Here is a 23,905-nt window from a genome sequence, read left to right as displayed (position 1 = left end):
CCCCCCAGAGCTTTTCTTGAACAGAGCAGAAGACTAATCGACTCCCTCGCTTCGAAAAGTAAAATGTAAATATTGAAAAAAAAAAGGTAGTAGTCAAGCCAAGTTTATTTAATGACTCAAAACAAAGACCGCATAACAAGTTTGGAAATCATCGCTAACAACTTTTCCAAACGCTCTGGCTCCGTCGTTTATTTTCTCCACGGCGGTGAAAATAAGGGAGCCCCTAGTGTCACGTACCATAAACCTGGCTTGCCGCCATGTATAGGTTTTTTGAACCTATACATGGCTTCGAAACGAACGCCGTGTTTAGGGCGACGCTTTATGAAATGGTCGTCACGTGGCGTATGCAATAGACCGCGCGAAGCCGACCTCTTCTCTCACGGAGGGAGGTTTTCCTCTTTGCTTGCTTTTAATGCGAATGTGGAAAAAATACTTGATTTATACATATACCTGTTCCTACGATCAGTGAGGTCGGGCTCAGCAGTAACTTGAAACGACCCCCCAAAAATATAACAATGCCCCAAAAACATCCCTGGGCTACATAACAACCCTAGGCACTTTTGTAACGAAACATAATCGCACACGCGCGTCAGCATCCGCTCATACACCCGTTTACACACTGATCTATATGCTTATTGTTTAATATATCTGTGTAGCAAAAACATTAATTGCCTATTGCTTGGATAAAGGAGTGTCCCCCGCTCAAATGATCTTCCTGCCGCAGGTAATAATTAAGTTAATAAATACTGAAATATAAACCCGTCAAGGCAGGCTGTACCAACTCATTTATTAAAACATCCTTGCCCATCTCCCCCCCCCCCCCAAAAAAAAAAAAGAAAAAAGAAGAAAAAAAAAAGAAAAAAAGAAAAGCGGATAGGAAAAAAAGGTTTCCCCGAGAAAACGAAAAAAATACCTGCGCCGAACAGCGTCGAACTTGCGCCGAACCCATAGCGGCGCCATCTATCGACAGCCCGTGATATCGCGAGGAGAAACTAACTCTCGTTACAGTTACTCTCGAGGTCGAGGGAGGGTTAAGGGAGAGTATCATCGAAAGAAGCGGTCGGGAAAGAGTAACTTCCATGCAGATAGAGTTAAAGGAGAGTAAGTTAGGGCACTTACTCTCCCTTGACACCTTTTTTTTTTAGAGTGTATCTCGTGGCAGCTTTCTTGAGTCCGTGGGAAAGACGGTGGATGTACGGTATGACTGAAGTTTTCCTTTTCTCTTTCTGCTCGAGGTCACATTGCTCGATCTCTGGATCTGTTTTAAGGTATTTCACGATTTTTTCGCAAGCTGAAGTAATGACCGAATTAGGATACCCCGAATCCTTGAACCGTTGAATTTGGGACATGAAGCTGGAGATCAATTTGTGGATGCATGTGCTTGTTAAATCTGTCCTCAGACAGGAAAATGCGATGCCTTGTGTGACGAGTTTGGAGTGGGCTGAAGTCCACATTCATCGGATGGCAGGACAAGGTGTACCTACAGAAGTCCGGAGTATGCATAGGGTCGAGGGTAGCCTCTGTGCTCAGTAACATCTTCCTAGGCAAGATCCATCAGGATCTGGAACCTTGCTTGGAGAAAAACACCAAAAAAGTGTTTAGGTACGTAGACGATTATTTGGTCTTCGTTGAGAGGGCTAATTTCCATCAGAAGCTTGACGATGTGCTGAAGATCTTCACGAAAAAAAGGCAAGGACTTCGATTCACCTATGAAGCCCCAAAAAAGAACCTTATTGAGTTCCTGGACCTCCGCATCAAAGAGGGGGATGATCATGTTTGCTGGTGTTACAGTCCCAGAACAGCAAAGGCTCTTCTAAACTTTCAGTCAGCCCACTCTAAACTCGTCAAACAAGGCATCGCATTTCCCTGTCTGAGGACAGCTTTAACAAGCACATGCATCCACAAATTGAGTTCCCACTTCATTTCCAAAATTCAACGGCTCAAGGAGTTGGGGTATCTTAATTCGGTCATTACTTCAACTTGCGAAAAAATCGTGAAATACCTTAAAACAGATCCAGAGATCGAGCAATGTGACCTCGAGCAGAAAGAGAAAAGGAAAACTTCAGTCATACCATACATCCACCGCCTTTCCCACGGACTCAAGAAAGCTGCCTCGAGATACAATGTGAATGTTGATTTTTCCGCCTGTCACAATCTCGGCTCTGTGTGCTCCACAGTCAACAAACGTGCGAGAAATGACGATCCGACATCTCAGCCGCAGCAGCATCAAACACGGAATGCAGTTTGTCGCCTGCATAAAAGGTGTGGTCTATAAGACCCCGTTTTCCTGCGGGCGTGCCTACATAGGACAAACTGGGCGTTGCCTCAAGATAAGACTACAAGAACACCACAGTTCTACAAAAGGAACCGCTCACACACATCTCGCGATGCATTGCCGGGATTGCGGATGCCAACCCTTTTTTAACAACACGACAGTGATGTTCCAACACAACCAAAAACTACCCCGAGAAATGATGGAGACATACTACATAACACAAAACGGATCTCTGTGTGTGAGCCAGCCCACAGTGACTTTGATGAAGAGCGAGATCGGCTTTTCGGATCTCGGATAACTCGGCTGGTATCGTGTTGAGTAAAAGAAGAAGCGCCAGGGCCACGAAGGGGCATGCCTGCCTGAGCAGCAGCAGCATCATATGTATTTTGTTTTCAATAGAATCAGTTGCCAGTTCAGCACTTGTCCTGTGTTTTCTCCTCTGTCTGTCTTTGTCCTAGTCGCACTGTAAGTTATAATGTTGAGGCTTACTACTCCCTGCCGTTCCCATATGATGTATCTGGGAAATCAGTTTCCTTGGTACAACCCTGCCGTGCCAGTGTGCGTCGGCGGAGGAAGTTAGGAGGTCAACTTTTAACAAACACCATGCATTACTTTGAGTAGGTTACCTATGCTCATTGCTCAGTGACAACCAAGAAATATGCGAGCACCGAACGAAAGCTGTCCACAGCACGGGGTCTGATTTTCGTCTTGGCGAGAGTGAAGGAGCTAAAAGACTGTTTGCAAATATGTTGCCTGTCAGTGCGAGAAAAAGAAGAGTTTGGGAAGTCAATGCACTGGATTTTCTGTGACCAAAAGGGGGACCGAGCAGAGCACAGATTTAAGATTAATAATTAGTGAAGCATCATCAATCAGGTGCGACTCGTGTTCTCACCGAATGGGCAGTCAAGGCTGACATGACACTCGTGTTCAATCCGCGCTTCACACTGACTCCTTTTAGGTAACATGGAAAATCGGTGCTAAAACCTCAAGTTCGTCTAAATTGTGTTGGTTTCGCCTCCCATGAAGTGTCAATCACCGACGAAAACAGAACAAAAAAGACATTGATGTATCGTCTGCTAAACGAGATTTAAAATGATTTGTGAACGTCTGCTATATCACAAAGGATGCAATAGACCTTTTTTAAAAGCTGCATCTACCTACCCTGGTACCAAAAGGCAGTGTGCTGTCGCAAACCAACTGTAGCTGAGGACAGAAAAGGCCGAGCAAGACAAGGAAGGCAAGCGGCAAGGCCATTGCAAGCTGAGGAGGCATGTGACAGAGCCTTGCACGAGACATCCTCGCGCCGCCGAAATTCATTTTCTTGCTGCACATAAGCTGACATTCCCTGGTGTGACATATGGCAATAGAATTCCTGCCTTTTGTTCTAATTAAAAAGTTTTCTCCAGCAAAAAAGAAAAAAAAAGATCAAAAAGGTCTTTGATCGATCCGCTTGCCACAGGATATTCCACAGAGTTCTGACACCCAGCGTCAAAAGTCTGCGATTGTGGTTCGAGCATCAAAATAATCTGATCAAATTTTGACGCCCAGCGTCAAAATTTCGTGTGAATGAGCCATTACGGTTAGGAAAAAGACAAGATAAAAGATTCACACCTTTAACTGCACTCTGAAAAAAAAGGGTGTAGTGGTTACACCCATGGGGGTGTAACGGGATTGTCCCATATAATGCACCCCAGATGACACCCGGACTAGTGGTGCATGCATGCACCGCATTTAGTGGTGCACATATGCTCCCTCTCCTACACCCCCAGGTGTTCAGACACACCCCATTCATGGGTGTACTAATGTTCTCTTTCTTACACCATCTCCACTTATTGGGAATACATATACACCCCATTCTAGGGTGCACAAATATTCCCTTCCCTACACCCCCACCATCTTGTGGGAGTACATGCACACTCCATTCATGGGTGTACTGTTGTTCCCTTTCTTACACCGTGACCACTTATCGGGGACATTGATGCACCTTAATTTAGGGTGCATATATATTCCCCTCTTGACACCCTCACCATCTTATGGGAGTACATGCACACTCCATTTGCAGGTGTACTATTGTTCCCTTTCGTACACCACGACCACTTATCGGGGATATTGATGCACCTTAATTTGGGGTGCATATATATTCCCCTCCTTACACCCTCACTATCTTATGGGAGTACATGCACACTCCATTTACGGGTGTACTGTTGTTCCCTTTTCTACACCATGACCGCTTACCGGGGATATTGATGCACCTTAATTTAGGGCGCATATATATTCCCCTCCTTGCACCCCTACCATCTTATGGGAGTACATGCACACTCCATTCACGGGTGTACTACTGTTCTGTTTCGTACACCATGACCAATTATAAAGAATACCAGTACACCCCATTCTAGGGTGCACCAATATTCCCCCCCCTGCACCCTCACCATCTCGTGGGAGTACATGCACACTCCATTCACCCATTTGCAAAAAAAAGAGGCATACGAAGAACCTTTGATAACAAACTTCGTTTATTTCAATTTCGTTCCTTAGGCGTAACTTGCGCTTAATCCTTAAGCATAACTTGCGCGACCACGGTGTGGCCCAAGGCCGTCAGCTGTGTGAAGGCCAAGCCAACCAGCCTCTCGATGACAGCGAAAGTCTTTTGCGCCCCTGGAGCATACTTGATATTAAAGGCCCAGTACAATGAAATCATTAATGAGACTGAGCCTAAAACATCAAGTCCATCCAGGGTCAGATCTTCCACTGTCACCAAGAAGCTGTCGGCACTGAAGGCTGAGTCGCCAGAGAAGAGCACCGTTGGGTGCATGTGCACCTTGCTTGGGTCCTAAAAAAAATAGAACATAGAAGTTAGTGCAAGTCAACCAAGAAGCTACTTTGAGCTGTACAGAGGGTTCGGCACTTGTGTTTTAAAAAAGTGAAAGCATACAAAACTATGCAATTCTTTTTTTTTTTTTAATTTTACTTTACCTAAGAAATGCGAGTAACCTTTTTCCGAGAAAACTGAATTTTGAAAAATAACTTCTCGATGTACAAGAGTATTTTCAAACCTGCTGCGAGTTGCACTGATGAAATCCACTTTCCAGCACATTTACAAATCTGCTGCAAAGCTGAGTTTAAAAATGTGGCCCAAGTTGCCTTTGCAGTTCACATTTGATTGTTTTGTCAAAGTTAGATGCAGCAACACTTTGCCTTGTCAGCATACCAGTCCCAAGTGTGAATGCTGGGGGAGCATTTTCTGAACAGATGGTTATAAATAGGCCATATACATTATAGGTTCAGCTGAAAGATACCAATAAACATTCACCAGTCTCAAAAATAAAAGATTGGTCAATCTTTTATTCAACCTGTATGTAGCTCCTTGTCAGACACATCTTGACTAGAACCATGCACCCTCCTTGTCTATTCAGAAATTCACGTGGGTCTTGAAAAAGGCTTTTAAAATCGCATACTGTCCTCTGGGGCCACACACTCGCCTAGTAGAACAGCCGCCTAAGGCAAAAGCATCTACAGGCTTCTTGCGCGCGACAAATACAAGCTCAGAGATCTACAATGCAGGTTCCTTTCTTAGCGCCAATACCAATGCTGACACCATACTATTTTTAAATCTTCATGCACCGGACTGCCCACCACTATCCCAAGTGTCACTAGACATTGTTGGGATGTGTGTAACACAAATGCTAAGAGAGTGCATTCAAAATTGTGCATTGAGAACAGGAAGGAGCACATGGGCATGACAGCCATTCAATGTAATCATGCCTCTATTATAAAAAGGAAGTTAAGTATAGATGCTCCTATGAGATGAAGAGATGTAAATAATTGAAATACTTTAGTGTATTGGGTGTTTTGTTTTCATTGATGTCAAAACAAGGGGTACAGGGGACCTCCAGCCTCCAGCCCCCCCACCCCCCTCCCCTTCCAGAAATTTCAGACAGGTAAAGTAAACTCTGTGAAGGGGGCGGGGTCAAGCTTCCGAACACTTCCGACACCACTGTTTGTGTCTCTTAGTCATTGTCCCTGATAATTTCCACCTTCGTGTTTGCATGAGATATACCATCACCAAAATACACTGGTGTTTTCAAAAGAAATAGATACAAATAGAGACCTGCTGAATTTTCTTTTCTCTAATCACCGGAAAGTATATCACCTACTTATAACGAGAAAAAAAAAATGGGTGTGCTTTAATGAAGAAAACTTGGTCATTTATATATGTATTTATTATATTACAGAAAGCAATTGCAATACAGATGAGAAATGAAACACAAGGTTGCTAGGTGGGTTGAAATATCACTCGTTTGTACCATTGTACCATATTTTTGGACTATAGTCCGCAGGGGCGATATTGGGGTCAAAAATAAAAGTTTTTGCTTAGATAGTCTGCACCCGCTATACATAGTTCGCACCCGGTGCATAGTCTGCACGTAAAAATTATACACAGCACACCTTGACAAATGCCTGCTGTATTAGCTCACATAGAAGTTTGTATCATTTGTTAAATCACTATTAATATACTCAGTTACTCATAAAATCTTTCCTATCTTGTCACAGTGAAAGATCAAGAAAAATACAAATCCTTGTATAGTCCATATTTCCATATAGTTCGCACCGCGTAAAATTTTAACTTTGAAACATGTATAGTCTGTGGACTATAGTCTGGAAAATACAGTACTTACATGCACATGCATTTCTTTCTTCAGTTTTCATGGTGCACATATTTCACAAATGAACAAGTCATATTTCTATATCAGGTGTTTGATTTTAATGGAAACAGCTTTATAAACAAAAGAGGCTAACATCTACATGAATGTCGTCTTTGATGTGTGCTTCTTGGGCTCGGCAGACATTAGAGTAGACATAATATGTTAAATAATTAGCTAAAACTACTTAACCTTTCAGTTACTGGCCTTATGAACCATATTGCAAGGCTAAAGCAATTTGCAGAATTGAAAAAATGCAATCGGCTTGGAGATATTCCTAGACAAAGATTGGTCTTTGTTTTAATGTCGAGAGTTGGGCTAGTTGGTATTCGTTGATCATAATGTAAAAACAGCGCAAACAAACACGGACGAAGGAGAAGAAACACGCAGACGGTACAAGCACTGTAAATCTGCACCCCTCATTTCCACCCAGTTTCGGAAACTTTGGTAACACAGGCCAAATTTGCCTAATATCTGTATCTAAAAGACAGTGGCTTTTCTTTTGATTCCGTAAATCAATTTAGCCTTGCACGGCCTCTGTCTTCAAAATTGGGAGTGCAACATGGGCCATAAAGCCCATAACTGAAAAGTTATTTAACAAATTTTAGCGAATTACCCAACAGATTGGTACGGTTATCACCTCCTCTAACGTCTGCTCAGCACAAGAAACACACACCGTAGATGGATTCATTCTCTGTTTATAGAACTGTTTCCATTAAAGTGAAACACCCAGTATGTCCTTGACATTATGTGTGGGGCCCAATCAATAGTAATTGCTCATCATTCATGGAAAAAGAAAAGCAAGACAAAGACCCCATGGTCCTTTATTGAATAAAGATACTTGTTCACCAAAAAAAAAACGATAAGACTTAATGTGCGCCCATATTCACCGTGAAGAAAATAACTTCTTTCCAAATAAATAAAAAAATGCCAAACCTGGCAGTTGTACATTTTTTTTTTTTATATCCAGCATGTCTTCTTTTGTGTGGGAGTTGCAAAGGGGGGAGTACTAACTAATAAAGGGCATTTGGCATGCCCCAGCTAAGGATTGAGGCATGCAACTGAAATTTGAGGTACGCCTTGTCCACGATAAACCTGTGAAGTTAAGGGCACCTTGGCTGGAGTTCCTAGGTAGCTTTACCTAGGAACCTAGGGGTCCTAGGTAGCTTTACCTAGGAATCCAATGAAGAGACTCAGGTATGGGCAGCAGAAACTGTTTGACACATTAACGTCAATCAAACTCAATGCCTTAACATCTTGTCTATTACTATAGGTTATGTAAGTTATCATGCTTACCAGTTTTTGCAGGTAACTGCCTGCATCCTCCTTCAGAAGTCGAGGAAGGAGCGACACAACTCCTGTGGCAAAGCAGCCTGCAATAAAATAAATTACACCATTATATCAGTCCAGGTTCTGCCAAGCTACGCCTGAAACATCTTCAACTGGTGATTTTGATTTGTCAAGTTAATTTCCTCCGCTATCACTGCAACTGGGAACACTTGTGGATTGCCATGGTCCTAGCTAGTACTGCTCGCAGAGGAGTTGATATTGACAGAGAAAATGCAAGTTTTGCTATTCGTCTCAAGATCAAACCGTGTCGCCACCGTGCGGCCAAAATCGGAAACATGCTGCCGCGCGTCGTCTGCTTCGGGCGCACATTCACAAGCATGAATCTGGACAATGCAAGCCCGTTTCCAGCTGAGCTGGACCCTCTTTATTAGATGTTTGATGTTTTTGTTGATGATTCTTCTTACTAAACCTTGTATTGTGTTGTATTGTTTCACATGTGTGGAAATTCAACAAAGCGATAAATATTAGGCCGGAGGCTTCCATAATCTTAGTGCTGTGGTTTGTAGAAACTTTGGTCCTACATATCCTTGTTAACTCGCATAATCCATAGCTTTCATAAAATGTTAAATATTGATTGGAGCTGGGGGTTAAATAAAAAATTAACCTGACTGATCGCCAACCGTTGATAGAATAATCAATCGATAAACCCGTTGATTATTCTCCAGTCACATTACATAGAAGACTTTAAACTACACTTCTTTTACTATTTTTACTATCTCGTAAATGGCATATGGCATTCCAATTTTAAACTTTGCAATGTGACGCTTACAGAAATGTGAATAAGGAAAGCCTTTTAAAGTGAAGTAATTTTTAAGTCATTATTTAAACAGTATAATCCTCCCCGATGACAATTACAGGCACGCTGAAGTGGTTTACCGTGCACTCTGTCCTAAAACAACTTTTACTTTTCCTGACTTTCACCAGCACAAGATTTCGATTAAAAGACAAAAAGAAATATTGCAATTAAGGCATCACTGAAATAATCTGAAGATTAATCAATGAACTGCACAACCCCAATATGCATTAGGTGAGGGCAGAGGGTGACGTGAAAGTCTCGTGAGAGTCGCTAGCCCTCATCAATAAAATAATGTCGCTGCAGCCGATGCTGTTTGTGTCGTGGTGCAGGTCGTTTGTTAGAATCGCAGAGTCTACCATGTTTGAATAGATTATTATTTAGCCAGAAATTTATGATATTAGCCTCCTGACATCCGCGGCTCTCTGAAAAAATTGAAGTGGGTGAACCCACAATACCGAGAAAAGCACCTAATAACACGCATGCTACTGCGTTGCTCGGTTACACTCATTTGTTCCACTCGCAGCAGATATATTAGAATAGTTTGTTTCACTTATTTCAGTTGTCTTGCCAAAGAACAGTTTGCAGATTGTAACTAGCAGAGGAACTCTCGCTGGCTGCAACAGAACTCATTAGAACGGTAATTTCCAACACAGCACTAACTTTTCTTCATGCTAAATATTTATATTACTGCAAAAGCTAAAAGTTACAAGAAAATACACAGAACCTGCGATTTCACAGCCTAGAATACCAGTATTATGTTATCAGGGTTGGAGTTCATTGTTTTGTTGAATTCCCATGCTAATGAACCGATACATCTATTTAAAAAGAAACAAGCATATAACAGTGCAGTTCACATGAGATAGGCATCTGTCATGGTGATCCATGCTTCCCAACTTCTGCCTAGAGCAGACGACGCATGCACACAAGCGATTATTAAAATTTAGGCCATATGCTGGTAACACAACTCGATCTTCACTGAAGCAGCGAACAGTACTGCACCATTTTCCGCTAAAATTGTTTTCCCACCAATACTGTGCGACAAAATAAACGCAAGAATCTACACCGCCCCGCACGCAAACGTAGTAAGCCTATAGGGCAGCCATGGTTCTATCCCCGCTTTGATGATGACGATAGTGCGACAGTAGTGCCACCTTTAGGTCGATGTCGAGGCCAATAGCTTGCTCTGCAGGTGATCAGCGACACTAAGAGCGACAAACACATGTTAGGTTGCTATGTCGTTGCTTCTGCAACCCGTTGATACGCTCTCGGTTTATGTTTCCCAGTTGCCCTATTCACAAATGCCAGTCCTATTGCTCCCTCAGACATATACAGGGCTTTTCTTTATTAACTGCACCAAATTTCCAAAAAAGAGGAATGTGAGATAGGGTAATTCGAGCCCTGGGGCAGTGCTATTGGACACGGCAGCCACTAGAAAAAAGTTCAAATTAGGTAATTTAATTACCTAATTTCAACTTTTTTCTAGTGGCTGCCGTGGCCAACTAATTAACTTGAGATTTTAGTTACCGTATTTACACTAATGTAGGTTGACCCTTTTTTTCAATTTTTGAAAATCTGAAATCTGAAAATCGACTTATCGAACCAAAGCATTCCACCACTGGCAAAAATGAAACAATCGCGATATCATGACCACCCCGACTTGTTACGAGTTCAGCCGGCTGTACCTCTAGCATTGCACTATTCTTTGTGTTCATTTTACAAATTAATTATTTTTTATTCGCACAAACGAGTATTATTGATAGCAATTCGCAAATTAACCCGAATATACGGCGGTAAACAGCGCACGGCGCGCCCGACTCCCGGGGGGTGGCGGCACTTCTTGTAAGAGCCACTCTGGAGGCCGCTGTAACAGCCTCACAGCTCACTTGGCTCACTCACCCCGCAGCTTCTCTTCGCAGTTTTTCGTGCGACTCACGGTAGCTCTAGCACATCGTTTGATCGAGTGACGAGATCATGCTGGAGCGCTAACTATGTTTTTTTGTATTGACATGCGTGATCCGGGCAGTTCAGGTTTTCTGTGCTCGTTTATGGCCATTCTTCACTCAGAAGCAACCAACAACTTTGGTGTTCGACGCAAGTTCGACCTGTCGGAGCGGTGATGCTCCAGTGGAGTCAGGAGTGGCGCAGGTTCTTAAACTGTTACGGCAAACAAAGGAACTTCCGTAGGCCAAAGTCTGGTCCCGGAGTTGGAAGTCAGGCTTGCAACGTACGCCGCAAAAGTGTGCAATCGGACCCTACTCCTGACGTCCAATGCGATCACCGAGCAAGCGCGGAAGATACGGTTGATCCTGCCATTTGCGAAGTACAAGATTTCGTAGAACGCCGCCGCCGACGTGTTCGAGAAAGTGGCAGTGATGATGACGGGACTGACATCCTCAGTGCGGACGAGTCGTAGTGTAGTCGCGGACGGAGTGAGAACGACATTGACCAGCTTCAGTTGTCCCGCCTCCAGCGTGAACTTCCCAGTTTGGATAACGCCTAGGCATCTCATGCACCTCGCGCGTGCATGTGCAGCCAAAGCACGCCAGAAGGCATCAATCGCGTGTTGGAGGCTTGGCTTTCGAAACAGATACTTTGCCATTCTCACGTGTTTACAGTAAAATACTCATCTACAGATTTTTTTTTTTTTTTTTCGCTGATGTGCAATGTGGGGGGGTCGACTTACAATCGAGTTGACCTACAATCGTGTAAATACGGTAGCTAATGAACCAAAAAAGGCGTTTTTAAAAAGGGGACTCCACCCTCAGCCCCCCTGGGGGCGGTTTGCTCTTTTTATGCCAGGAGACATAAAAATCCCAAGAGGGATTTTTATGTCGCCTGACCAGCTCCATGGGGACAAGAAAGTACCTAGCGTCCATGCCTAAGGGCAGAGAAATCCGTGCCTCTTCGAGTACTAAAGTCTAATTTCGCTCGCAGAAACTAACTGCCGATGCTTTTAACTGGGGTCCAATTAACCGCCCCTTTATACTTTATGAGCGGCAGGTAAAGTAATGGCCAGGAAAGGTAAATATTGGCCGAAATAAAGGAAAAATCACCTGAGATAAAAGTGGTGGCAGTATATTTATATCTCCGCGATAGTGCTGGAGACCTAAGCCTTCTGCTTTAGTTGAGAGGTAAGAGCGCCAGTACTTGTCGCGGCGTGAAAGTTTCGAATTCAAACTTTGCTGGACATTTTTATTTTGTGGTGCTTATTTTGTGGAAGCTTTTTTTCTCTTTTTAATTGACACAACTACAGTGTGTATAAGTATGAATTAGGTGCCTCCTGTTATTGAAAAGAGTCGTAGCAAGAGCATTGTATATCTGAAAACGCATAAAAGTGCATGTAGTTGCTAGGGGAAGAAAGCTTTTTTCGGCCTCGTTTGTGTTAAAGTCATACCAATGCTGTAATCTTGGTTTCCTTTTAATGAATATTAAGAAACGATTGTATTGGCACGTTAACTTGGCTTGATGTTTTTTTTTCTTCCAGTGTGATGATTGAACAGGTGGGACAAATAGTAAACACCGTGCAAGTGGATGACTTGGACGATTTGTAAAAAGGATCACAGTTAAGAGATAAGACATATGCACAAAATATATATATATATATAAAAAGAAAAGCTTCTGGTGCGATTTGAACTTGGGAGTTTCACGCCACGATGACAAGTCTCGGCGCTCCCACCTCTCGACTACAGCAAAAAGTGAGTCTCGCCGACGAATGGCGTGGGTATATAACTATACTGCACCGCTTTTATCTTGCGATTTTTCCTTTATTTTGGCTCATTTTTACCTTCCTTGGCGTAACTTTACCTGCCGCTCTTAAAGTATGATGGCGCGGTTAACTGGACTTCAGTTTAAAGCTTCTGTGGTCAGTTTCTGCAAGCGAAATTAGACTGTTGTACTCAAAGCGACATGGATTTCTCAGCCATTAGGCAGGGACACTAGGTACTTCTTGTCCCCATGGAACTGGTCACGTGACATAAAAATGCCTCTTGGCCGTAGCTGCAACCGCGAAGTGAGCAAACCGCCCCACGGGGAGATGGTGAGAGGCAAACTGTAGTACAAAGAATTTTCATCCTGGCTGAAAAATATTCTGTAGGTCAGGTTTTAACAGCATGTGTGCTTGAAACATGCTTCAAGCACTGCAGCCAAGCTGAAAAAAAGGTAAAAACTCGAGAACAGCTTACCATCCTTCTCCCCTTCCGGCAGTACATCCAGGCGCTTGTGGAGTTCAACGACTGAGGGTTTGAGTCGCCATTTCCTCTCTGCCAAGGTCACAACCCTCTTGCCATATTTTTTTATGGCTGCCTCCAGCTCAGTGTCTAGATGGTGTTTCGTTAGGAGGTGGAACTCCTGACGAATCTGTGCCAATATTAGAAAATGATAGAGAGGAACAATTAATTGGTAAAGCCCACATTAACTGCAGGTACTTAGAAATCCTGCAAAACAATGCACAGAGGCTCAATGAAAATGCTATAGTCTGTTACAAGTAAAAAATAGCAGAACAATGTAGAGGAGGAAACCACGTCTCTTCGCCGTGATTGGTGGTTTCCTCCTCTCCAGTGTTCACTTTGCTAACGTGGAGCAAGAAGGAGAGAACTCTCTGCTATTCTTGACCTGTAACAGTCAACTTCTGGAGCAGATGCAAGATTTCGCTTAAATAAGACTCAGCAAAACGTCAACCGCTGCCCTGAGGCTACCAGAAAGCTCCTCTTCAGCTGAGTATCTACAGTGTTGTCTAAATGTCAAGACGAGACCTAAATAAACTGCAAAAAAATTTGAATTTGCGAGCTATGACACTGTAATTTACTAGCTAAGTGTGGGTAGGCGGTGGATGCAATTAATTCAAATACCAAGCACGATACTTGACCCACTCAGAAATTACAAAGGAAAACAATAAAATTTCTGTGTATTTCAATCTAGTCAAAAAGGTGTTGTCGTGGGTCATTGATCTAAAAAAAAGTGGAAGGAAAAACAAAACTTTTTACCTTGTTATTGTTCCCCGTTTTTTTTTCTTTTTTTTTTCTATCAAACGTCTTAGTGGCCCACAAAAAAGTTTTCTAGCTTTGAGAGAAAAAGGCTTAACCTCATGTCGGTCCAGGGGGGCTCGCTGTTCAGATAAGATCACACATACGTGTCCCCAGTCAACACTTTTTCTTCACAATTTTATGTTACTCTTTCTATGTGTGACAAAACCAAAAACGTTTTTGCAAGAAAAAAATATTTTGTGAGAAAACAATATTAAGACTACATGAAGGTGGCATCCAGTTTTGGAGTTTTGTCATTTTTGTCAAGTTTGACGACAAGTAATACACCAAATCATGTCTGTTACGTCACGCCACAGTGGTGGTGCTTCGGGAGCACTTCAGGTAAAAAGCTGTGGGTGGAAGAAAACAAGTGTGCCGTGCATCGCTATGGCATTTTGGTAGGTTATCCAGTTTATTTGCCTGCACACCAAAACGCTTCAGAGCAGTGTAGCTCGGGGCTGTGCGTCAAGATCAAGGAAAGGTTCCAATACAGGTTTTCACATGTTTCAAAAGAAAAAACTCGAACTGAAACGGGCGTTGTCGACAAGTGCTGATGTGAGATGGCGCGCTTTCTGCCACTTTAACGTGCACGTGCGGCGCCATACGCGCCGATAGAGGCATGTTTGTTTGTTTATGAACTCGAGTTGGTGTATAGACAACATACAAATAATAGAAAACTCAAATATTTTATATAAATAGTAGCTTTAGTGACTATATTCACAAATATTTATAGAATATTGAAATACATATCACGCGTCAAAAGTGCACAAACTTGGCTACTTTGACATTTTTGCCTCATATTTGAGATTTTTTATCCCGTCGTGTCTTAAAGAAGACATAATATTGAAAACTTTTGTATGTCTTTTTCCTAAAAGGGTCTTATCACCTAAATAGAACTTGTTGACATAAGTTACAATTAACAATGGTTACAGCGCTTCAAACATGTTCAAAAGTGAAAAGTCCCGTAACTCTAATGCGCAATAAAAAAATTAAATTAATATCTTAGATTTTTTTAAAAATTAAGGTAAAGCAGTCCACACACTATCGGTGTGTTTTTCTATAAAAAAAAACACATAGCATTATTCTGCCACCGTCAAAACTATAGCGCTTCACACTTCACATAATTGGCTAGTTACTCCCCACACATTGAGGATTAACATACAAAAATATGAACAAAAACAAAAATGTTAACCGGATGTGTGTGATTCTATCTGAACAGACCCCATAAAAGTTTTATTGTTTTTATTTTTAACTTTCAACTGGGACAAGTCTTTGATATTTTCATAAATTAAATCCACCATGTAGCCGAACTGGTCTGGTAAATTACAGGGTCGTAGCTTGTACATCCGATTTTCTGTGATTTATTTTGGTCTTGGCCCAACATCTAGACCTTCCTGTACAATATGTGTCATATAGTTTTTAGACAATGGGGTTAATCCGTCTCAAGGAGCACATGATATTTCCACTGTAAATAAGCGACTTGGTCAGTGCAGTGTTGCTGCTAACCTAAGGTCTCCGATATGCACCAAGAAGACGTCTTCACTTGAGCACATGCTGGTATAATGCTCATCCAAAATGAAACGGACCAGGGTGAGCATCGAACTAAGAATCCCCGAGTTCTGCAGGGTGAGCTCTCCCCAAAGTATCTACGGGTGCAAAATAGCACAGATAGCACAAGCTGCTATTCTGATGCTCCACAGAGCATGTCCTGCTTGAGTTTGCCAACCAGCCCTTGCTACTTTTTATCAATAATTATTTGCGAAATTTCAGGAAACAATACAATGCTGAGACTTTTTATGTTTCCATGGCAGTCTCTAAGGGTTGCTTTCCCTCTCCAACTTAAAGTACTATCGTGGACACTACGAGCTGAAAGTACACACGGCACACGGAACTATTAGCACCACCTGCCGCATTGCTTCGCAAACACCGACAGACTCCGACGCCAAAGCAAATCTCCTCCTGCAACCGTTGCGCAACTGTGCTCTTCCAGCCGTCTGCTAGCGAGATGGAGGGTGCGGCACCGGCCAACCTTGCACTGGCTACGGAGGCTCCCAGCCGTCTGCTAGCAAGATGGAGGGTGCGGCACCGGCCAACCTTGCACTGGCTACGGAGGCTCCAAGGTCACACTTGTCATTGCCCACAAATACAAACCGACACCTGCGTCTGAGCCATTTAATCACGACCCGATTATTGCACGATAAGTTGAGGCACCGCATATGGAGATAAAAGGCACTGCAGAACTTTTTAATAAAATTTCTGTTCGGTTTGTGCTGTTTCATGCAGAGCAATCACGCAAGTAAGAAAGGAATCGGCATTGAAAAAAGAAAAGCAGGTGCGTAACAACGGATTTTGCAATCCGCTGCTGCCATGAAATGCACGTGAAGCGTATTGATCGTGACGGTGGTTCTGTTGACAATTGTGTTCGCTGGCAGACGGCCCAGAAGTGCTGAATGGCGCAACGAGTGCAGGAGGAAATTTCTCTCGGCCTAGCATGCACCGGTGTTTGTGGAGTGATACGACAAGTGGTGCTAGTAGCACCGTGCACCATGCGTCTTGCCGTTTCAAAACATAGTACCCGTGATAGTACACATGGACCAGACCACATCACACCTTCCTTGTAAAAGAACATAAAACGATAGAACATGTGATGGGGGCTACAACATATTCTTGAGCCCTTATCTGAAGCATGAAAGTCTCTGATATACAGGTGCTGCTCTGGCTAACACTTTCAGTGCATCTTAACACTGAAAAAAAACTGTGCAGTAAGAACAAGTTGCTTGGCATGTACAAAAATTTTGAAAATATAGAAGCATTCTGCAGCATAATCCAAAACCAATTACCATATTTTCCTATGTATAAGACACTTTTTTTCCAAACCTTTCAGCGGTGTCTCTTATAGAACAGTGTGTCATATATGTATATTTTATTTTTCCTTTTGGCAAACTGAAAAAACTCCTGTTGATGCTGATTAGTCTTTTTATAACTATTATGACAGCTCAATGCAAATGATGCATCGTAAATGCAAGTCAAGCTCCCAAAACTAGAGTTCCATAACAAAAAACAAAAAAGAAAGTCAAGGAAACGAAAAGAAAGAAAGAAAACACGTTGCTTTGTGACGTGCTTCGAGTAATAAAATGTTTCTCCTGCAATTATGCAGGATCTCTTAATGCATGGTTGCGCTATTTTTTCTCCGCAAATTTGGCGCTTCATAAGTGTTCTTAGATACGCGTCTTATACACAGGTGCGTCTTATATGCCAACTCTTACTTAGAAGAAACTTGCAAGAAGTGGGGGGGTGTCTTATTAAACGATGCATCTTATACGCCAGGAAACACTGTACATCTTTTTGTGTTGATTTATTTCACATTTACTTGCCCTCCATGCCTTTCAACGAGGCATGAGTCGGAGAATATATGATATTCAGGAAGAACCAAACAAAAAAACAATAGTCATGGCCCCCAACACTGCCAGCCTGTCACCAACAATAGAATGCAGTTTGTGCAATTGAAACAAGTATGCCTGATCGGAATTTCTTTTCATGTTCTACCTAGCCTAAAGCAGCATGACTGAATAAATGTAAATTATAGTCATCGTCAGCTTCCTGTGCTAAGTTGGCAAGGCTAGCGTAGCTTCCACAACGCTGCATTCCCTCCCACTTGAATTAAAAAAAGGTGAGGGCCTCGCCCAAAGAGCATGTGGAGACGTATTTTTGTCTTTCCTCTCTCTCTCTCTATTTTTACAGACTTTTTCTCAGTGTTCTGGACACTAAGCTAGCCCTGCCAAATTAGCATAAAAAGGTGACGCCAGGCATAAATATCTTAAAAACGAAAAATGGTAATAAGAGCTTACAGCTTGGGGATATTCAAGTGCTGGATACTTGGCCAAAATGTCGGCCACAAGTGGCTGTACCGACTGCATCCAGTGCCTGCGTTCGTCGAATGTCCTCTCCATCGACAATGCAATTTTCTGCCAGTCCGGGTTTGCTTTCCGCACCTCCTTGGCCATGAAGGCCAGATGGCCGGCAACAGAATCTTCGTCTTCGGCGTCACCCCAGTAGGTAACACCGCTGAGCTGGAAAGGTGTGTTACAAGCATTAATCAGTAGCATTTCCTAATTCAGCACTAATATGATACACTCAAAATAAATTCTACTTAACAGTACATTCAGTGCCTTCTGCTATCTGCACTATATCAGCAAAGTGGTTTTAACAAACGTGAAAACAATTACGAAATTCAATTATGCATGCTAGGATGGTCCACAAGGGTGCGACTACTTTAACATATCAAAGCACCTACCGAAATCAGGCAAAACGAAATATTGGGTGCTTGTTTGTCTCAAAAGAATAGCAAGATGATAAGTTACAAATAAATAAAAAATCACTCATCAGGTTCATTTATTAAGCATGAAGGAGCAAAAACCTTGAGAGAGTAAATCTGAAGCTTGATATCTAGAACAGGAGTGACCAAACTGATGCTTCCCAAGAGCTGCAGGAAAAGCATAGTGAACAGTATACGATTCTACTAAGCACCGGAGGAACAAAAGAATGAAGTGCAGACTTAGACGTTCTGGTGCCTTACATGTCTGGCGATGTGCTGCACTGCCACTGCGGGCCTGGCGTCAGCGCTGTTCTGCTTAGCTTCACTCGCCTTCTGGTGCTTCGCCCGTGCTGCACCAACACCTGGCACGGTGCTTTCCATTGCGCGCCTCCCATTCATTGCCTTCACGCGCAGGTGTGCTCGCCAGACCTCCTGGAAGAAAGCAGTACAAGTGCCCATGATTCCAATTTTCGATTACACCAAAGTAACACAAACTCACATATTTTAAACAAGAACCATCCCTTAGCTTGGGATACTTGGCTACAAGCTGCTCTGCAGCAACAGCGTAGAGTGGTCCAGGATACCTGCATGGAAGTGTGAAAATATGCCATTCATTTTCCTCCTTTCTGTGCTTCGATTAGTTCTACGCTCTTTGTCATACCACCTTTTGTATATCAGATGTCCAAGCCCACCACCGTATTTTAGTATGTAATGTAATATACTGAGAAATTGAACACCTCTTCCACAGGCCAACAGGCATGGAACAAGCTAAACATAGCGAAGTCTGCAACTTCCATAAAATAAAATGCCAACTCACAGTGTGTAACTGCAGAGGTCATAGTATATGTGGTTGACAATCTGCCTCTTCAAATCTTCCGACACATCTGCAAGCCCTTTCACTCTGCTGAGGGCATCCTCCACATGGTCTGGCATCCGAGGGAGGCGATATCTCGACACGTCTTTTGTTGCCGCCTGTGCAGGACGCTCTGCACTCTGAAACAGCAGCAGTTCAGACTGCCTGGAACAATGGAACAAAGCAATAATGATAAAAGCCATAACATTATATAAAACTTTCAAAAGTGCTCTTCCATTTTTTGAAAGGGAACATTGCATTTGAGTAATCCAGGCTCATTTAATGGTTGTGCTCACTGAAGAGTAGTGGAATTCTAAAGTGCATAGAAAACTTCCTCGGCGATGTACTATCTTGGACTCTGTTAGCTATAACACAGCAGTCGTGGGAGTTCCATACCGCCAGCGCTACATAGCAAGTGCCCTCCGAAGCACTGCGCAACCGCATGTGGTGGAACATCATACTCTGTCTTCGTCATCTGCTAGGTGCAAACGAGACGCCACCACAGCGCTTGCAGATGTTTGCTTCACAGGCTTTTGTGCGTGCCTCTTTCAGTATGGGGATTCTGCTAAACATAATCAATGTCGATGATTGCATATATATCTAGGTGGAAAACTTTTCTCAATCGGACAGATGGCTGTTGATGGCCTTTCCTCGTTTCAAACAATTTCACAACTGGTTTGTAAATGCATACCTGGCAACCCAGCAACATGAATATTTAGGAGACCGCCGCGTGGGATGGGGGGTCAAAACATCTTTTTTTCTAGTTCGACAAGAAACCTTGTAAAGAGGCACTCTGCGCGGATCACACTGTCTTCGCAGTTGCTTTGAAGTAAACTGCCGATGGTGCCTGGCTTTCTATGGCACGAACATGATTGTGAAGCTTTCGTGAAGCGATGTGCATCTTGATGTCAGGCTTGCTGCCGTGCAAAACGCTCACATCACAGGCACACATGTTACAGAAGCCATACTTGTCAGCTTTCAGTGAAGCGACAAAGCACGGGTACTCAGTCGCGTATGATCTCAAAAATACTTGCAAGAACTTCTACTTGGTTTTTGAAAGTGCCATCTATCGATCCAACTAAACTCGGGGAAACACAAAGAATAGTTTGGTGTTCCGCACCTCACTTGACGATCTGACAAAGCCAACTGAAGCCTAGCGCACCCATGATCATATAATATGTGTTCCAAAATTCACTTGAACTTACTCAGGAGTACAGATCTCGTACCTTGGCGTTTGAAAATCTACCCTCGTTTTACGCTGCTGCTCTGAGTTGTCATGTGGTAACCTGCCAGAGTAAACTAAACCTACTCTCGAGTAACTCGCACTGACACATGCGTGATGATTATGGCAATAGAGCGTCAAAAAAAAAAAAAAAAACTACGGCAGCCACTTTTTGGGAGATTTGAGGTTGCATCCGTACAATCGAGACATATATTCCAAAATCGGGAGGCTCCCGAACAATTCGGGATAGTTGGCAGGTATGTAAATGTATAATAATGAAGCAAGCAGTAAACACTGGATTCATTATCAGTCTGGGCTTAAATATACACTTATTTATTTACAACTCCTTCTAAGAGTCGGTAAACTGCTGTGGCAGTGTCCGCTTTGCGCCTAGCAGACGACAGAGTTTGAGTGCAACCTGGAAGAGCAATGCTGCAGCACAGAATCGGTGCTGTGTTCCGGACAGCGTCTGCTGTGTGGCGCTGGGGGTACGAAACAACCACAGCTGTCGTGTTATAGCTTACAGTGTCCACAATAGTTCTTTTCTTTAAAATGAAGATTTGTTTACTATTCAAAAGGGAACATGCAGAACTCTGTGACATTCTCCAAAAAAAAGTACATATAAAATAAAAATTTAATCAAAATAGGTTTGGAGCTGCATCCGACTCGTGTGTTCACCATCAATGCCTCCCATGCATTGGAAGTGGCTCCGAAGCTGCAGCAAATTATGTCATGGGAGCTGCCATTTCATATTGTCGCCTGTTGCGATCTTGTTTGTAGGATGTCGAAACGCTGGCAAAGACGGCGAGTGGATGCAAGGGCTGCTGTCTTAGCGTCTCAACCAGTGCCTGAGAAAGTTTCTTTCGAATGACTAGATGCAGAGCAAGCCACAGCAGAACAGGCACCTGCCATATATGCCCCCGCTTTTGTAAGGCCCGGTTCAAACCAAAAATGATTTCTCCTTTTTCTACCGCTGGAACTAGGACAATTCCTGTGAGATACTGTGACGTCACAGTGGCATTTGCCCAGCATTCCTCCTGTCCGAAACCCCACAGCAACATCCTGGCATCTTGCAGGAATCATCCTAGTTCCGTACAAGGAAAAAGAAAAATCCTTCGTTTTGAACTGGCCGTAACACCACCAGGAACGTGGCCAGCAACAACATCACACTTTTGTGACATCATCAAGCGGAAATCAAGGGACCACTTTTTGGCCATGGTAAACGCACCAGACGGAAATGCGTTCCAGGCTCCATACTATGAATAAGATTTCAAAAAGATTATTGTGAGAAAAAAAAAATAATCAGCAAAGGCTGTTTGGGGATTACAACTATGTTTCCTCTTGCATGTAAGTGATAACTCAATAAATATAGTTACTTTAGAGCAGGAGACTGTCTTTGTTAGATATAAATGCAGCGCAAAATGATCAGCTGATGAGTTAAGTTGCGGCTCGCAAAAATTACGGTCAACTAATGATTACGTCTTGTTAACCCAGTGCATCATGTCATCCATTGGAATGGGCAGCAGCCAGCAGTGATTTCCCCCCCCCCCCCTTGGTTTTTGTGAAGGCACCCCCTTAACTCGCAACGACTCCTCCATTCTCAATGCCCCCCTCCCCCCTAAAAATTTAGACACCGTGCGCCCTAATTTCAATTTCTGGGGAAACCCCTGACAGCAACTGAAATTTAACTAGTTCTAGAAAAAAATAAAACAAAGTATTTGTTTGGAATTACCCAGTAGCTACTTCGGTAGCCCCAGCTTCCAGCTGGATTTCCAGTTTGATTTTCGAATACTGTTGTAGAACAGTGATTCCGTCCAGGTCGACATATTCTTGAAAGCGGTCATCGAACACCTAGGTAGAGCAAGAATGTTAGTAACGAGATCATATTTCATAGCAGGTTTAACCACAGCACACTGGAGCTGACAAGTTTCTGCGGCTGCAAAGAGGCTAGCTACTCATTCACATGTTCACAAGCCAACAATTTTCGCTCTAGTTGAAAAATAGTTCTCTTGCACAGAACACAATTTCCAAATGTGAGCCCAATATAGCAATAGACAGTGTTGAAAAGTTTCCTGTTTTCACTGCATGTTTTTTCTGTTTTCTACCCCAGTCTCTGATATTACAGTCATGGTAGCAGCCTTCCACAAGATTTAAAGGCACACCTGAGCATTTCCGGCCCAACCACATGCAGCACTTTTCACGAGGTTGCGCATCTGTCCGCGTCAGAACAAGGGATAGGGCGGCCAGCCACATGGGGACTTGCACCTGCCAGCATCGCTAGACCGTCTACTAGGCTTAAACAATCTGACTGCCACTTCAATAACTGAGTTGGTGACCTCAATTAACAAGGGACAAAAGACAACAGGTGGTGGGCGAGGGCTACAGGGTGCGCACACCTATGCCAATGCCGACAACAATGCCCCTTTTTATTGAAATGGGGCTTCTAATGCTAATGCATTTTAACCGTCCATCAATACCTCATTCCTCGATGTGGATACTCAATGAAAGGCACAAAGCTTGCACTAGTTTGTTGCACCTCAAGAATAGCAGAAGAGTGGAGAGAAGGACACCACCTCCCTACACCAGGATTGCTGGTTTCCTTCTCTCGAGCCTTCACTCTGCTAATGTGGAAAGAAGGGAGCTTTGCGGGAGGGGCTTGCTGCTGCTGTTTTGAGTTGCAAAAGTACCCAAGCACCAAAGAGCATGCACGGAACAGAGGTCTCGCATGCATGCTATGGCACGATGAGGGCTTTCCGCTGGCTCCATATCTAACTTTGGCAGCCATCCAATTTCATGGGCTCACTCACCGAAGCAGTTATCATGGCAACGGAAGCTTTAAATTGTGTCATCACGTACACACAATACTTATAGTCCCAGCAGGCGCCTTGGTACTTGAATAATTAAAAAAAAAAAGTCTATTGTACAGTAAAAGCTTACTTGGATCAGCAAGCTCTCTGGCTCAAGGTGGCTGAAGTGTGGAGAGGTCCTCAATGCGATTAGGACATCTTCAAGCCGGTAGGAGCCCCCGACTGTGATTGTTTTGCTGGACTGACCGAGCCTTACCAGGCACGTGATGTCCATTTGATCTACAAGCTGGAAGTAAATGTGCTTCAATATTTATTTCAGTTACAAGGAACATTCCTTTGAAACACAAGTGGACTTGAAGATGAGCTGAACAGTACTAGATTTAGCCTCCAAAAACCGAGTTCACGTTGAAACCGAAACCAACCAAACTGAAGCAACCTAATGGCGTCGAGTGCGTCAGCGCCCTCTATCCGCCGATGAGGCAACTACTAAAATGAAAAGGTCTATAGCTTTACTCCATTTTATTTGTCCCACCCAGCCTCAGGTTCTCTTTCAATGCAAAATGATA

At 43.2% G+C, this 23,905-nt stretch overlaps 1 protein-coding gene across 1 annotated transcript; it reads right to left on the bottom strand.

Annotated features, from left to right (window-relative positions):
- Positions 1–4,807: 4,807 nt before the first annotated feature.
- Positions 4,808–23,674, bottom strand: LOC115311371. The gene is made up of 9 exons (XM_042287953.1): positions 23,470–23,674; positions 22,265–22,383; positions 19,275–19,475; positions 18,957–19,041; positions 18,719–18,889; positions 17,991–18,212; positions 13,303–13,477; positions 8,272–8,348; positions 4,808–5,105 (listed from the first exon to the last, which is right to left on the bottom strand). Exons 1-9 carry the CDS (start codon positions 23,611–23,613, stop codon positions 4,824–4,826), a joined length of 1,476 nt encoding a protein of 491 aa, XP_042143887.1. The 5' UTR covers positions 23,614–23,674; the 3' UTR covers positions 4,808–4,823.
- Between the last annotated feature and the right edge of the window lie 231 nt (positions 23,675–23,905).

The sequence above is a fragment of the Ixodes scapularis genome, unplaced genomic scaffold (assembly GCF_016920785.2).
Source record: "Ixodes scapularis isolate PalLabHiFi unplaced genomic scaffold, ASM1692078v2 ptg000597l_1___fragment_3__unscaffolded, whole genome shotgun sequence".
Classification (NCBI taxonomy): Eukaryota; Metazoa; Arthropoda; class Arachnida; order Ixodida; family Ixodidae; genus Ixodes; species Ixodes scapularis.
Note: the sequence above shows the minus strand (reverse complement) of the source record. Positions and strands in the feature narration are given on the sequence as shown.